The 15,377-nt window shown below is 42.1% G+C and overlaps 1 protein-coding gene across 8 annotated transcripts in view; it reads right to left on the reverse strand.

Annotated features, from left to right (window-relative positions):
* MPPE1 (metallophosphoesterase 1) overlaps positions 1-15,377 on the reverse strand; it is a 43,673-nt gene that overhangs the window by 4,130 nt on the left and 24,166 nt on the right. For all 8 annotated transcript variants that reach the window (XM_074987469.1, XM_074987466.1, XM_074987471.1 and 5 more), the window contains 6 exons: positions 10,661-11,050; positions 9,353-9,461; positions 8,173-8,276; positions 5,805-5,885; positions 3,306-3,414; positions 73-147 (listed from right to left, as the gene is read on the reverse strand). In XM_074987469.1, coding sequence (XP_074843570.1) covers positions 73-147; positions 3,306-3,414; positions 5,805-5,885; positions 8,173-8,276; positions 9,353-9,461; positions 10,661-10,935 — 753 coding nt within the window. In that variant the 5' untranslated portion in view covers positions 10,936-11,050. The remainder of the gene's footprint in view (positions 1-72; positions 148-3,305; positions 3,415-5,804; positions 5,886-8,172; positions 8,277-9,352; positions 9,462-10,660; positions 11,051-15,377) is intronic.

Below are 15,377 nucleotides of genomic sequence, written 5' to 3' on the forward strand. Positions count from 1 at the left end.
ATGGAGTCTTTGTAAAAGGTTGACAAAGATGCTGTAATGGTGAAGTCCTGCCCACTTAATTTCGTAACACACCTGTAAAAGGATTGGTTCTGAAGCTGGAAGCTGTTCCACATCACGGCATCTTTTCTTGGAATGATTCTGTTCCTGCTAATAAAATCAAACCAGACAAATGTTACCTTGTTGTCTGTGCAGCAGTAGTTCCGTAGTCATCACTTGCTTGGAGGCCTGGGACCAAAATGCTAAGTTGAAGACCATGTAAGATATTTTCCTCAAAGAAACTAGGATAATTGCAAGATACTTGTTTACAGTATCTATCAGAGAAACTAATCATGTGAGGCCTTACAGACTAAAATCAAGTCAGAGGACAGAAATTAAGAAGTATAGGTAAGGGATGATTTGAAGAAAGCTAGTTGCTGTGCACAAGGTCTGTTTCAAATGACAGGTGAATCAGAACACCTCATGCAGTAGTGAGATTGTAGAGGAATAAAGAAGAGGATGGTATTAGATGAACAGAAGCTTGAAACAAGTTCAGAAAGTGTTTTAAAAATCAAGACCATGAATTTAGAACTGCACTGTAATGAACAAGCTAGTTAAATTGTTCAAGGTGGTCATGGATGTAACTGCATTCTCTATGGATGTATCAGAAGGTGGCAGCAACACTTTACAGAACATGCTGAACCACAGAGAGCTGGAATAGCTATACAGAAGGCAGGTGGTCTTGAGGATACCAAAACAGGCTTGAACATTTCAGCAATGGGAGGAATCAAATTAGTGTATTCAGATGCAGCACTCATGCAGTAACAGGAAAGTCTGCAGATTCAGGAAGCCTAAAATAAAAGTAAAATCATCATCAGGGATGCCAAAGTTTCCATGAAGAAGGGAAGATGAAATGGGAGTGATCTGATATTCTTTTCACTTACATAGCTGAAGGAAATTAAGGTAAATTCACAAATTAATTTGGCCAAGACTTGGAGACATGTCTGAAAAGAGTACCTTTGTAAAAGCAGCATGATAGCTTGGGTTAGAAGGAAACATGACAGGAAGAAGGTAGATAGAAAAGGGCCCTGTGCATAATACAAGGACTGTCAATTATAGCAATTCACTCGTGATTAACTCAAAAAGATTAAGCACAATCAGTACCAATTGAAAAGTATTAAATACTTTTACTACATTTCAAATATTGATTTCAGTTACAGCACAAAATACAATACACAGTGCTCACTATTTTTTGTTAAATATTTGCATGGCAAAAATAGCATTTTCAATTCACCTCCTATGAGTAGTGTGCAATCTGTATCTCGTGAAAATGTGACTTACACATATGGGTTTTGGGGTTTTTGTTTTTTTAATATAACTACACTCAAAACAACGCAGAACTTTAGAGCCTATTAGTCCATTCAGTCCAACTTCTTCTTCAGTCAGTTGCAAAGACAAACTATTTACATTTATGGGAGACAACACTGCCTGCTTCTTATTTATAACGTCACCTGAAAGTGAGAGCAAGTATTTGCATGGGCTGTTTGTAACTGACATTGCAAGGTATTTGTGTGCCAGAGATGCTAAACATTCGTATATGCCCTTTCATGCTTCAGCCATCAACCTCGACACATGCTTCCATGATGATGATGCTTATTAAAAATAGTGTTATTGTGTGACTTAACTCCCCAGGGGAGAATTCTGTGTGCCTTATTCTATTTTCATGCTGCCACATATTTAATAGTACACAGATTGGACCCCCCAGCATCCTTGGGGTCTGTCTGGTCCCAAACAAGGAAGTCTGCCAAACCAGAAAAGGTCAATTCTGTTCCCTCTTGCTGCCAGACCCTGGGTCCTTCAGCTGACCTCACTGGACTCCCCACCAGGCTCTGTGCCCCCAGTCCAACTCCACGGCCAGAACTGGGGGCTAGTCCAGCTCCCCTCTTGGCCACTGGACCCAGCTCCTGGGCTCCAGACCCCCAGCTGGGCTCTGCTACTGGCCGTGACCCCAGCTGCAGGCTCCATGTCCCTTGCCAAGATTCACTCATGGCCCCAACCACAGGACTCCCTGCCACAGGTCACTTTGCTCTGCTGCCAGTCCAGCCCTGGCCCAAGTCCAGCTTGGCTGCCAGACACAGCTGCTGAACTCCTGGTTACTTTTCCAGCCACCAGCACCCTAACCTCACTCCCAGCTGCCACCTCCCCAACTGCCAGACTCCTAACCTCCAAGGCTCTTTGATCCAGGGGCTCTCTGGTCCAGCAGCATTACTGAACCAGAGACGTTCAGCTTGTTCATGCTAAGAACACTTTCACAGCAGGTTTGGTAAAATGTGAAGATGATATCAATGTGAGATTTCTTTAAAAAAACAAAAAAAAAAAAAACCACTAAGGTTTAAGAATCTAAAGTCCCATCCAAAATCTGCTAGGGACAAGGTGTACACCATAATTTCAGAACTCTTACAAGAGCGACACTGCTATGCCACAGAAACTGAACTACTGAAAAAGAAAATCAACCTTCTGCTGGTGGCATCTGACTCCAATGGTAAAAATGAACATGTGTTGAGCTCCTCCTCTTTGGACCATTATCAAGCAGAACCTGTCATCAGCATGGATGGTATGGCCTCTGCAACGGTGGCTGAATCATGAAGAGAGACATGAATCTTTAGCACACCTGCAATGTAAACATCTTGTGATGCTGGCTACAACTGTACCATTTGAACAGCTGTTCTTATTTCAAGTGACATTTTAAACAAGCACCATTGTCTCCTGCCAGTTATCATCAAATTTGTGTGAATGACTGAATGAACATGGTCAAGAGAGTACCAGGCTGGGGCTGTGTATGGTGCAGGAGCCCTGCCTGCCTTCCAGAACCATGGGACAGAGTCAGAGTCCCCTGGCTACCCCACAGCAGCTGGAGGGCAGAGGCTGGAGACTGTGGCAGTCCCAGGAAGCCCACGCAAGGGGCCTGAGTCTCTGAGGAGGGAGGTTGGAGCTGCAGCAGCTCCAGAAGCGCAGGGCTGTCTGGAGCCAGGAGCCTTGGACCTCCCCGCATCTGGCAAATTCTCTTGTCCTGGCTATGTTGGATGAGGTGCAACCTGTAGAACGACTGGGGCAGAGGGAGTCCGCAACATGCACACTGAGATCCACAGTGACTATGGAGGTAAGAATGATCAAAGAGACAAGGCCTGAGAACTAGGAGAGGAAGGATGGTTTGCTGACCAACTAGAGACCGAGATTTTTTCAAAGGAGAAGATTCTGCCTTCCAGCCTGAGCATAACTAACACCAATTCCGAATGACAGCGAATGGACTACCTGAAATAAACTCTTACCTGTCGGGAGCAATTCAGTTTATAAGAAAGCTTCATGAGCTTTGCCTCCGTTCTGCTGCAGACAGTGCACCCATCACCTTCCAGAGCAATGCTGTTCACCATGACAAAACTGGGGGAGAACAGAGAGGGAGTTGGAGAAAGACACCTCTTAGCTCTCCAGCCACCAATGGTGAGAGACAAACCCTCTAATAAAAAATAGTGCAAACATGTTCATAAGTCAGACAGAAAGCTCAAAGCATATGAAAATGAATTCAATAACGACTGTGCTTTGACCACACACTGGATATCTCTCAAATACTGACCGCATGCAACCACAGCTCTCCTTGATCATCTATTTTATTGTTAGACACTAATCTAGTCAATTAGGTTGCACAGCACAAATTACGTGCTGTGACTAATCTTACAGCCTCACAACTTATGAGGCATTGCTTAAAGCTGTTATAAATGTTTAAAATTATAGCCTTTTGCAGTGCAGCAGTCCACAACATTGAAATCTGAAGGTGAGACCCTGTGGTGATACTTGTATCTCAGAATCCAGAGACCCTGTGAGCAAAACGTTAAAACAAAGCTATACTGCACTTGGCAGCATCTGCTCAGGGAAGGCCCCAGAAATGAACCTGGACCTTGGCTACAGGTTGTTCACAAAGAGTGTCAAGGCTGTGACTAGTAAATCACTATAACATGTTACACTCCAATCACCCTACTAGCATGTAGGGATGTTAAAGAGCAAGTAACAACTGTAATTTGTCAGTTACTGGGTTAACTGCCCTTATCTCACTCTGCTGCTTTGCATTTAAAAGGCTGAGCCAGCGTACAGCTGGCTCGGCTTCCGTCCCCAGCCTGGGGATCAGGCTCTTCCCCCCACCCCTGCTGCTCTGCATTTAAAAGGCTGAGCCCACACAATAGGATGGTTCAGCTTCTTTTCCTGCAATAGGGATTAGGCTCTTCCTCAGAGCAGCAGGGGTGGGGAAGGGGGACTAAGGAGAAGCCAGCTTGTGTGCTGGCTCAGCCTTTTAAATGCAGAGTGGCAGTGGGGGGAAACTGCCTGAGACTGGGATGCAGGGATAGACACTAAGCCAGCCATTCCCTATTTACTAGGGATGGAGGGAATGCAAGTAACTGGTAGCACAGACTAATTAGCAGATACGTATTGGTTAGTCATGTAACCAGATACTCCATTACATCATTACTAGCAAGCTCTAAAAAGTATCTAGTTCATATTCTATATTGACATGAATTAGGTGCCCTTTAAGACACACAAGAAGAATCTGCACATGGCAGTCAGAACACAGTGTACATCCTTCTGGCATAGTGTAGGAAAGCCCTTAGTCTGATTCACACCTAAAGATAAGTCCCACTTAACCATGGGGGTCTCCAGCAAAGCAGCATGAGGAAGCTTCTACCTAACTCTGCATTTGCTGTAGATTTTAGCTTTGAATATTTCTTGATACTATGCTCTGACCTGACAAGGGTATATAGTCCTTTAGTTAGGACAGCCTGCTCACACCACAGAGGAAGAAAGATCCACTACTCAACATGAAGGAGGGGGAAAGAATGGTGTGTTTATATACAGAAGTGAGCAAAATGTTAGCTGAAATGTGTATTTGAGGCTACAGACTTGAGTAATTCAAGACTGTATTAAATTGAGGTCTACCTTCTCAGAAGCCTGCACAAAGCACTCTCACTTTCTTGGGCAAAAGTACTTCCTAAAGTTTAAGAATTTTAAGTGATATATTTGTAGCATTTGCTTTCTACAATCTTGTGAATTATTATATATGGACAACCTACATCAGTGTAGATGAGTAAAATATATTTCTCACCACTATCTCACAAACAAAATTATGATGTCTTTCAGTGAACCCAATGTTCTTCTCCCACTGTAAGCACATGACAAAAGGACATGCTAAGAAAATACAGAAATATTTACTTGGCAATAAACAGTTTCACCAGTGTTGATAAAAGTAAAGGTGAGAACAAGCTTGGCAATTAGATGACAGATACATTGTGGGCCAAATCCTGCTGAGGAGAGTAGTTACAGTAACTCATGTGAATTAGGGTTGCAGGATCAGGTGCATATTCCGTAAACAGGAGGAGCCTGGGACACCGCAGAAGCAAAGAGTTTTCATTGGTGTTAAATTTTAGCACTTTAATGTTGAACATTTCACTAAGCCCCTTTCATGGTTTAAGATTGGCAACCAGTGGCCACCACAAGTGATTGGAAACAAAAGAATACAAATACAACAAATCGGTTCTTGTTCTTCTGAGCACATATGACTGCCATTAATATCCTTTGAATGTTTTCTTTCCATTGGAAAGCTGCTAAGTCATCTTGCTCACAACAGCTCCCTTCACAATATTTATAAATAAAATTTCTTGTGAGTGAACAATGTTCGATGTTTGACAAATATTCATGAGAACAAGTTGCAACTGTTGCAGGAAAATAAAAGTTTAAACAAAACAATGAAAAAGCTCAAAAAATTGGCAAAATATTATACTCACTTAACCCCCTTTCGGCTTATTAGCTTTCCTGAGGTGAAGTTAAAAACTTTTGCAAATCGTTTTAACTTGTAAGTGGTCATGCTGTGTTAAAAAAAAAAAAAATTAAGTAGCATGATGCTCAGAAACAATATAATTTTATATAATTCTGTTCCAGATGTAAAAGGCAATTCCCAAAATGGTGACTGATCAAGATTAGACCCTAGAATTCAGATTCTCAGTAGGATGGATACTGCTGCTCCCAGTCTATTCTAGCCCCAGACACACACAACCAAGCCAGGGAGTTTTACCCCCAATACAAGCACAATGTGAAGTACAACAGATACAAATCCCCTTACAATGCTGACAAAATAGGGAATGGGGCAAAATACCCCTAAGCACCTTTTTGGTCACTGCAGCACAGCTTGGCTACGTCTACACGTGAAGCCTACATCTAAGTAGCCTATTTCGATGTGGCGACATCGAAATAGGCTCTTTCGATGAACAACGTCTACACGTCCTCCAGGGCTGGCAACGTCGATGTTCAACATCGACGTTGCGCAGCACCACATCGAAATAGGCGCAGCGAGGGAACGTCTACACGCCACAGTAGCACACATCGAAATAAGGGTGCCAGGCACAGCTGCAGACAGGATCACAGGGTGGACTCAACAGCCAGCCGCTCCCTTAAAGGGCCCCTCCCAGACACACTTGCACTAAACAGCACAAGATACACAGAGCCAACAACGAGTTGCAGACCCTGTGCATGCAGCATGAATCCCCCGCTGCAGCAGCAGCAGCCAGAAGCCCTGGGCTAAGGGCTGCTGCACACGGTGACCATAGAGCCCCGCACGGGCTGGAGAGACAGCGTCTCTCAACCCCCCAGCTGATGGCTGCCATGGAGAACCCCACAATTTCGACGTTGCGGAACGCGGATCGTCTACACGGTCCCTACTTCGACGTTGAACGTCGAAGTAGGGCGCTATTCCGATCCCCTCATGAGGTTAGCGACTTCGACGTCTCGCCGCCTAACGTCGAAGTTAACTTCGAAATAGCGCACGACGCGTGTAGCCGCGACGGGTGCTATTTCGAAGTTAGTGCCGCTACTTCGAAGTAGCGTGCACGTGTAGACACAGCTCTTGAGTTACAGCAGCAGTTTGACCATATGATCATGAAGATACCTCCTCCATAGGGCACCCTTAATTCTCACTGTGCACATAAGCTACACCTAGGGTTTGTCTCTATATCACATCTCGTTTTACCTGATGCTTGAAGACAAAAGCCTAGGTAACAAAGATGGACTCACATGGAAGCCAGCAGTTACTCAGTACTGCCAAATCTGGTGAACAAGTGGTGAGTCATGGGATTTGGCACCTGCAGGAGGTACTCTCACAAAGACCCAAGCAGTCACACCTTTCACACAGTTTTGAGGGCTAGTCATGGAGGCAGAGCTCAAATGAGAGCCTCTGGGGCCATGAAAAAAAATCTTCCCTTGCCTCTGAGTACCAATCTATACATGAAGGCAGAGCTATTTCAGTGGTAGCACAGGGCAGAAAGACAGAGAAAGACATAGATAGAAGAAAGGAGTCTGGAAAAAAGCTGCTGTTTTAGGCCCAACACCCATCACATCCGCACCGCAATACTTGCTCTACCATGGACCAAGCATCAGCTTTTGTCCAACTACACACAAACCCATCAGTGCTTGAGACACAGCAACCACTTTTCCCAGGACAGGACGACGACAGAGGAGTCAGACAACAGGTGCTGCCAAGTCCAGGACAGAAACATCCAAGGTGAACCTACTGTAAACGACTGAGTAATTTATCTATTAATGTAGCTGATCAACATTATGCAAACAAAGTCTGATTTAAAAGTTATTTTGAAATGCTTTGAATATAATAACTGGTCTTTATAACTACTCCACTCAGACACAGAAAGCTCTTTTCAGGGTTTTGCTGTAATTAGCAAGGCTGGAGATGCTGTAAAGACATTTGTACAGGTAGAGGTCTTTCAGCTCACATAAATCCTTAACAAGAGGACTTGATACATAAGAATACTTTGCATTTTAGGAATGTTCCATTTTCCAGACCTCATTCAGGAGGAGAAAAAGGTAATCTAGTAAGGACAACTGCCATTTGTTTCCTAACTTAGGGGTAAGGCAAGAGGTGTGGAGGCGCCATCTGAGCAGTCAGAGAAGTGTGTTTTTAAGGCTGACTCTTCATTTCAAACACACTGCCAGAGGAAGAGAGAGGTGTTTAAGTCAAAAGACAAATGAAAAAACAAGATTTGACTCTGAGGCCTATCTGAAATTTAATCTCTTGACCTCTGAGTTACTGCTTACACCCTGACATTTCATACCTGACGCTATATTGAGTTTTACTGAAATACTTACTCATAGTGAAAGCCAATGTCGTGGTTGCCAACAACAACCATTAGTTCAGTGTGAACTGAATGTCGGAACATTTTCTGAAACCGCCTGACATCATCTGCCCAGGCCTGCAGGAAAATTGTAAAAACTGCTGATATTGAAGAGAACTATGAAAGAACTCAGCATAGGCTGTTACTTTCAGATTGTTATGTTTTCTACTATGTTTGGTTTGGGGAGAGGAGAAAGAAGCTACTGGAAAAATCAGGTCCAGGAAGAGCTGTCAAATATCACTTTGTAGTCAACCTGCTGGAATCTACCACTGCCAAGACAAAAGCAGCATCCATTGTATATTTTCTCAGAACAGAATATGGACAATATTAACAACAGCTGTTAGTGTCATTAATATTGCAACAACAACTATGAACTGGCTTTAGAATACTGGACACAAATTGAAATTTCTGACCAGCTATCAAGAAGGTCAGAATCCCAAACACCAAAACCCAATAATGCGCAGGCGTGACTTAGTCCCTTGTTTTCATTTGCAAAATTTATTTGTCAACAGCTTTCACACACACTAGGCAATGCACTTCTTTGGGATTCCGAAGGCCAATAATGCCTTTAAAGTAAAAGGCTGAGTTAGTCATTTGCCATTTTAAAGTCTGAACTGTTGCCCACTCATGCTAATAGCCTATCAGTGATGGCAAAAAAAAAATTACATAGGTTACCTTTTTTCCACAAATTACAGGTAGGAAAGCCCCACTCCCAAAAGCAGGAGAAATCTGTCTTTCCCTACCATTTTCACAGGCTATGCACTTCACAAGCATGAAGAGGGTCACATTTAACTCTCACCTCCTCAGACATGCACATTTTTGGTGAACACCCTGCCTCCTCTTAACTTTGTACTCAGGTATAAGAGAGTAGGTGTGTAGGGTGTTGCAGATGAACTCAATGCCTAAAGCTTGATCTTATTTGTGCCCATACGTACGCTCCACTCACACTTGAGTGCAGCTACCTTGCGGTCACTGTGTCACAGTATGCTATCTTGAACCAAGGCCTACAAATCTGCAATAAAGAAACTGCAGAAGAAGAAGATCAAATAAAGCCTGGCTTGCTCTGTGTGCCATTTCTTTCCAGGAAGCCCCATTTCTTTTAAAATAGTTCAGCATTTATAACACTGAAAACCAGTAGATGTGGACCTTTTTACCTGGGAGGAGCTCCATTTTCCTTCATCAAAGACATCTCCTAGGATGAAAACAATATCTGGCTCCAGTAACGACAAGGCAGTTTGGAAGGCTCTTTCCATTTGCCATTCCCTACGTAACAAGAAACACTGTTATCAACAGACTCTTAACTGCTTGATCTTTACTCTGATTAAGCAAGGACTTCCTGACAAGACAGTCAAGCAGACTCTCAGAAGATAAAAGAGCTACTCTGAAACCCAGCTAGATTTTAAGACTGATTTAATGCCAACTCCTGAGCTACCTTCCTGCACCCTCCAGCCCCCAATAAAAACCATGATCAGCACCAGCACATGAGACACCATACATAAAGTGAGTATACTAACCTTTAATCACAGGTTATTTTCAAAGTACATAAAAATTAGTCAGTAGAAGTATGTTGACTAATCACATACACTTGGCAGAATGCATTTGTTTCTGCAGCAAAACGTTCTGATTGCTCAGAACAAGTCCCTGTGCTGGACACTGAAACATTTCAAATCATGTAACCAATCACATCTAGATTGAGGTCATAACTGAAGATTTTATAAACTCACTTAGTATCACATGAAAGGTGCCAATGCTGAAGTCAAAAATAAAGAAGTCTTTATTAGTTCATCTAATTGGACAATGCCAGGTCACATATGAAGGGACACTATAGATAAAAGCACTGTTTCTCTCAGGAGGGTGGAGCAAAGGAGACTCCCACCTCGCTCACCCCAGTCTCATCAGCACTTGGGCTCTCTCTCCCCAGCTCTTTAAGTACATTTATGGTTAGTAATAGATAAATAATGTTCAGTACAGATTGAGTATGATGCCACCCAGCTGCATAGCTCCTGCCAGGAAAAAATGGGCACTTTCCTTCCAAGTTCTGCTTCTCTGTGGATTACCAGGGAGCAGCAATTTGGAGAGAGTGATTTTAGTCCTGGCCCTGCCACTGATTCACTGTGTTACACTCGGCGTGTTCCTATCAGTTCCTCTACTCCTGACTAACAAGTGTGTTGTGGAAAAAAAAACGAGCTCATTTTGTAATACACAGTATATGTTTTAAGTATTAAAAACTGGAATGGATTCTCTGAGCCAGACGAGGCACTCAGACTTATGGCAGCACACTGTAACAGCAGTACTAGCTACCTGGATCTGTCAGACATTGTGCTGTCCTAGCCCTCCATTATTCTCTTCACCCAAAATTCAGATAAGCATGTCAGAAACCAGCGTGGCTACTTGCCACAATTGCCCCTACATTTACTACGGCTTATACCTGGCTGCTCAGAAAAGTTCTAAAAATTGATTACCTTCGTAATTTGTCTAGCCAATGCCCTTTGATTTCACCAAGCAGGTGGGTATCAGATAAAAACATGGCCTTCAAGACAGGTGCTGAAGACTCTTTGCTACCCCTGCGAGCTTCTATTTTAACTTCTGGCCAATGGCATTGAAATATCACCACATAATAAACTAAGAATTCACAAAAGATTAGCGCCAAAAAGACCAGACATAAAATCTTCAACAGAAGACAGCCTCTCCTCTTTAAATGAAGACTCTTCATAATGCCCATGCCAAATCTCATCATTGCCAGGTCTGCCTATGAAAGTTATTTCCTGACAGCAAATCATCCTCTTTCATACAACAGGAAATGGTGGGATCCAATCGGAGCTTCAAATGGTCTCCACATCAGTACAGCATGCCTGCAGAAAAATTACAAAGTAAAGATATTTATACACACAACATTCTAGACATTAATAATCAAGTCCAGCTCACTTACAAGATGAAAAGTCATATCCCAATTCCTATCACAGGTTGAACCTCTCTAGTCTGGCATCGTTGCGACCTGACAGATGCCAAACCAGAGAATTTGCTGAACCACAGGAGGTCAATATTGTCCAACAGCATTACCAACACTTCCACTGCTTACTGGGCTTTTAAAAGAAATTTAGGGGTAAATTGGAGTTAAACAACAGCACAGAACACTGAAAGCCAGAACTGGTAGGACACAGACTTTATGGGACCACTGGAAACTTGACCACACCCATGATAAGTGGACATCTGACTCACTAAAATCACAATGGATTACAGATGTTGCTGGATTGAAGAGGTTGAACCTGCACTAACATTATTTAAAAGCCTTGGAGTTCTGTAACTAAAACCAAGCATTACAAAGGCACAGTTGTCTTCCCAAAGGAATCAGGTTATTGCCAAGGAAATCCACCTGGGCCTTTATTACAAGCTCAAGCTACTCCAACCACATCTCTTCTTCCCTCATTCTTCAAAGCCAAAGTAGAGGATTTTAACCATAAGTAAATTTTAGTCACGTTTCCCTTATGGAAATCAGTGAAAGTACAGTGAACGTAAATACACGTAAGTACGGCAAATACAGTATATAAGTTTACAGCGTACAACAGTGTTGCTAAATAAAGTACTCTACATACATTTGTTTATTTCTTAATCTACTCGTTTTTCTTTTGTGTTATGCATTGCTAGGTATACTGCTCTGTTATCCAGAATATTTGCATATCCAGCAACCTCCTGGTCCCAGGGCTGCCAGATAAGAAAGAGTTTACTGTGTGTTATATTTCTAATATGGTTTACTGTTTGTCATGTGAAGAGGATGACACAGTTATAAAACCACATTATGGAACTGGGTGACAGCCTAGATCTTGACACTGCTCCCTAACGTCATCCTGTAACTAAGCTGCCACATGGGCCCAGCAAACCAAAGGGTGGGCTGAAACACATTTACTGTAAGAGTCAGACAACCGTGCATTTGCAGTTAGTGGGGCTCAGAGAGAGCATTTATATTACTCTGACTCACTCCCAGTTGACTGGAGCAAGTTAGTACAGGCTGCACCTCCCTTGTCCAGTACCCTTGGGACCTGAGTGGTCCCAGACAAGGGGATTTGCCAGAGACGAGGAGAGCAGGCCAGCTGCCTGGAGGGATGGGCCTCCACTCCTGGAGGGCTCCCCTGCAGGGTTGCCAGGCTCTGCCTCCCCAAGTTCAGCAGGGGTCCTTAGAGCAAAATGCCTAGTTCTCCATGTGCAACCTCTCCCAGGAGTTCACTTTGGACTGTGGTGTCCAGTATGCTAGCCACGTGTGGCTATTTGTAGTTGAATGTGGCTAGTGGACTTGAACAATAAAAACTCAAAAATCATTGCATTCAAAAAAATTTAAACCAAAAAACAAATTTGCAGAAAATAAAAAAATTTCAGGTCTTTCTCACAAAATTGTTTACATTTTTAGAATAATGCGGCTAGTTCACTAGTTGCTTCAGAACTGGGTGGACACCCTAGAATTAGGAGATAGCACAGCATGCCTGAAACACCTGCTTTTAGAGAGTGTCATAGATTATATCAACTGGCACAGGCACATAAGTAACAGTATTTTTCTAAATACTTATTAATGGCACTTTGAATCAATATTAATATGAAAGCTGTTAAAACACAGAGAGAGAGAGAGAGAATCTTTTAAAGATGAGAATTAGACGTTTCGTTATTTGATTTCCGATGCTCTGAAGCCAACAAATGCTGCTACTACTACATACATTAAGCTTTTTAATGAGAGATTTCTAAATACTTTGGGAAAAGGCAGGTAACAACCATCACCCCAAAAAGAGAAAAAAAAAGACATTCAAAGGTGTACACTAATTACGAAATCCACCATTTTTGGACGTTTGGTCTGACATACCTGTACACATTTTTCAGATGTTCTTGTAGACGTACTGGTGGAGACACTCCCTAACATTCAGAATGCGAGGAACTGTTGGCAAAAGATACACAAAGTGCACCCCACAATTTGTGTATCTTTTGCCAACTGTTCTGTTGAGAGAGGCTTTTCCAACATTTGGTCTGTCTACTCAGGGCCAAATTTTGGGAAAACCCTCTGTCGAGACATCCGTTCTTCCTCATGGAATGAGGCATACAGGGATGTCAACAGAACACTCCTGACTGGCAGATCTCTTCCAAGAAATCTGCCGTCTGGACGCACACAGTGTCAACAAAACTTCTGTCAACTGAAGTTTTGTCGACAGAAGCCTGCAGTCTAGACATAGCCTCTGAGTAAATTTATTTATTTCAACCATGGATTTAAATCAACAAGCAAGAAACTTAGATTTAAATACCTGATATTAATCTCATTTTGCATTTGTTCCCTGTTCCTTTTCAGGAAACCAGGCCATAAGCTAATAACTAAAAAGTAAGCAACTCTTTCAAAGCCAAGATGCTAGACCAGCATCTGAAGAAGTGAGTCTGTGCTCAGGAAAGCTCATGCTCAAAACTTTTCTGTTAGTCTATAAGGTGCCACAGGACCCTTCGTTGCTGTTACAATAAGGTCCAGGCATACACAAGTACATGCTAAATATCCTTTTTGTTTGTTTGTTTGTTACTTGATAAGATTTGATTTTCTCCCTTACTTCACATTACGAATACAGTTAAGCACCTCTCACAAGTTGTCCTGTGAGAGAACAGTCGGATTATGATCAAAATGCACAGTTAAACAATATTCTGCAATTATGACACAGGAACTGTCACTCAGCAACTCAACATTCTAAACCAAATCAAATTTAGGAACACAGGAATTACCAAACTAAATAATTCAATGGTCTGTCAAAATCTGGTGCTATGTATCGAACAAAGAACAGTGCCAGATTTTTCAGAGGAAAGAATAAGAAATTCTGTAACAGTCAGAGCAAATTTGAATAACTTATTTGAATCATGGATTTAAATCAGCAAGAAGGAAACTTCAATTTAAATCTCTGATATTAATCTTGTTTTGCATTTGTTTTAGTTGTTTTCCTAAAGAAAAGCTAAGAAACATTAAAACATGTTGATTTGCTACTAAATATGATGAAGGGAAATGAAAACAATTAAGGGGCTGGAGCACATGACCTATGGAGAGGCTGAGGGATCTGAGCTTATTTAGTTTGCAGAAGAGAAGACTGAGGGGTGATTTAAAGAGGATGAAGCAGCCTTCAACTTCCTGAAGCGGAGTTCTAAAGAGGATGGGGCGAAACTGCTGTCAGTGGTGACAGACGGCAGAACAAGGAGTAATGGTCTGAAGCTACAGAAGGAGATGAGTAGGTTGGATATTAGGAAAAACTACTTCACCAAGAGGGCAGTGAAGCACTGGAATGCGTTGCATAGGGAGGTCACGGAATCTCCACCCCAGAGGGGCTTTAAGTCCCAACTTGACATAGTCCTGGCTGGGATGACTTAGTTGGGGTTGATCCTGCTTGAAGCAGGGGCCTGGACTCGATGACCTCCTGAGGTCCCTTCCAACTCTGTGATTCTATGATTCCATGATAAATATAGTCTTCACATTAAATTTGGAATGTCTTAACTAAAAGGATAAATATGTATAGATTTAGTATAAGAAAATATGTAGCTCAATATACATTTATTCAGATTCTTAGCATTTACCTTTTTATGTTGGAAAATGATGAATGTTTTATTTACGAAATTATAGCTCTTTTTACTTGTGATCCGTATCAAGCAGTATGGATGGAAACTGGAAGTTAATTAAAAGTGTACAAGACCGGCATTTTAAAAAAAATTGTCAGTTGACTATAGAGAGTTTAAATGCACTGGATACATAAGGGGGAGAGCAAGTTTATCAAAATACATTTTGCATTTAAAGCTGATTTATGTAAAAGAGAAAGACAAGGTGAGCGAGATAATGAATTGTTTCAGTAGTTTAGAATTATAGATCTGATCCTTCTGTACTCATTTAATTCAGAGACTGGAAGAAGAAATAAAGCTTTTCTGGCTGGTTTCTGCTCTGAATAATCAAGTCACTGAAATAAGCTACTTGAATGAATATCCATCCACCAAAGATGGAGAAGAGACTGTTAAGTGGAAGTCCTTCATAACATTTGAAGACTCAGGATGATGGACTTTTTGGTTTTGTAAACATATGGAAACTACTGACAGTATGTCTGTACTTACCAGGGGGTCAGTGTGCTGCCATCGATTTTCTGGGGCTCAATTTTGCCACGTGTGAAGACACAGCAAAATCGATCTCAC

This window comes from Carettochelys insculpta, chromosome 2, assembly GCF_033958435.1.
Source record: "Carettochelys insculpta isolate YL-2023 chromosome 2, ASM3395843v1, whole genome shotgun sequence".
NCBI classification, from domain to species: Eukaryota; Metazoa; Chordata; order Testudines; family Carettochelyidae; genus Carettochelys; species Carettochelys insculpta.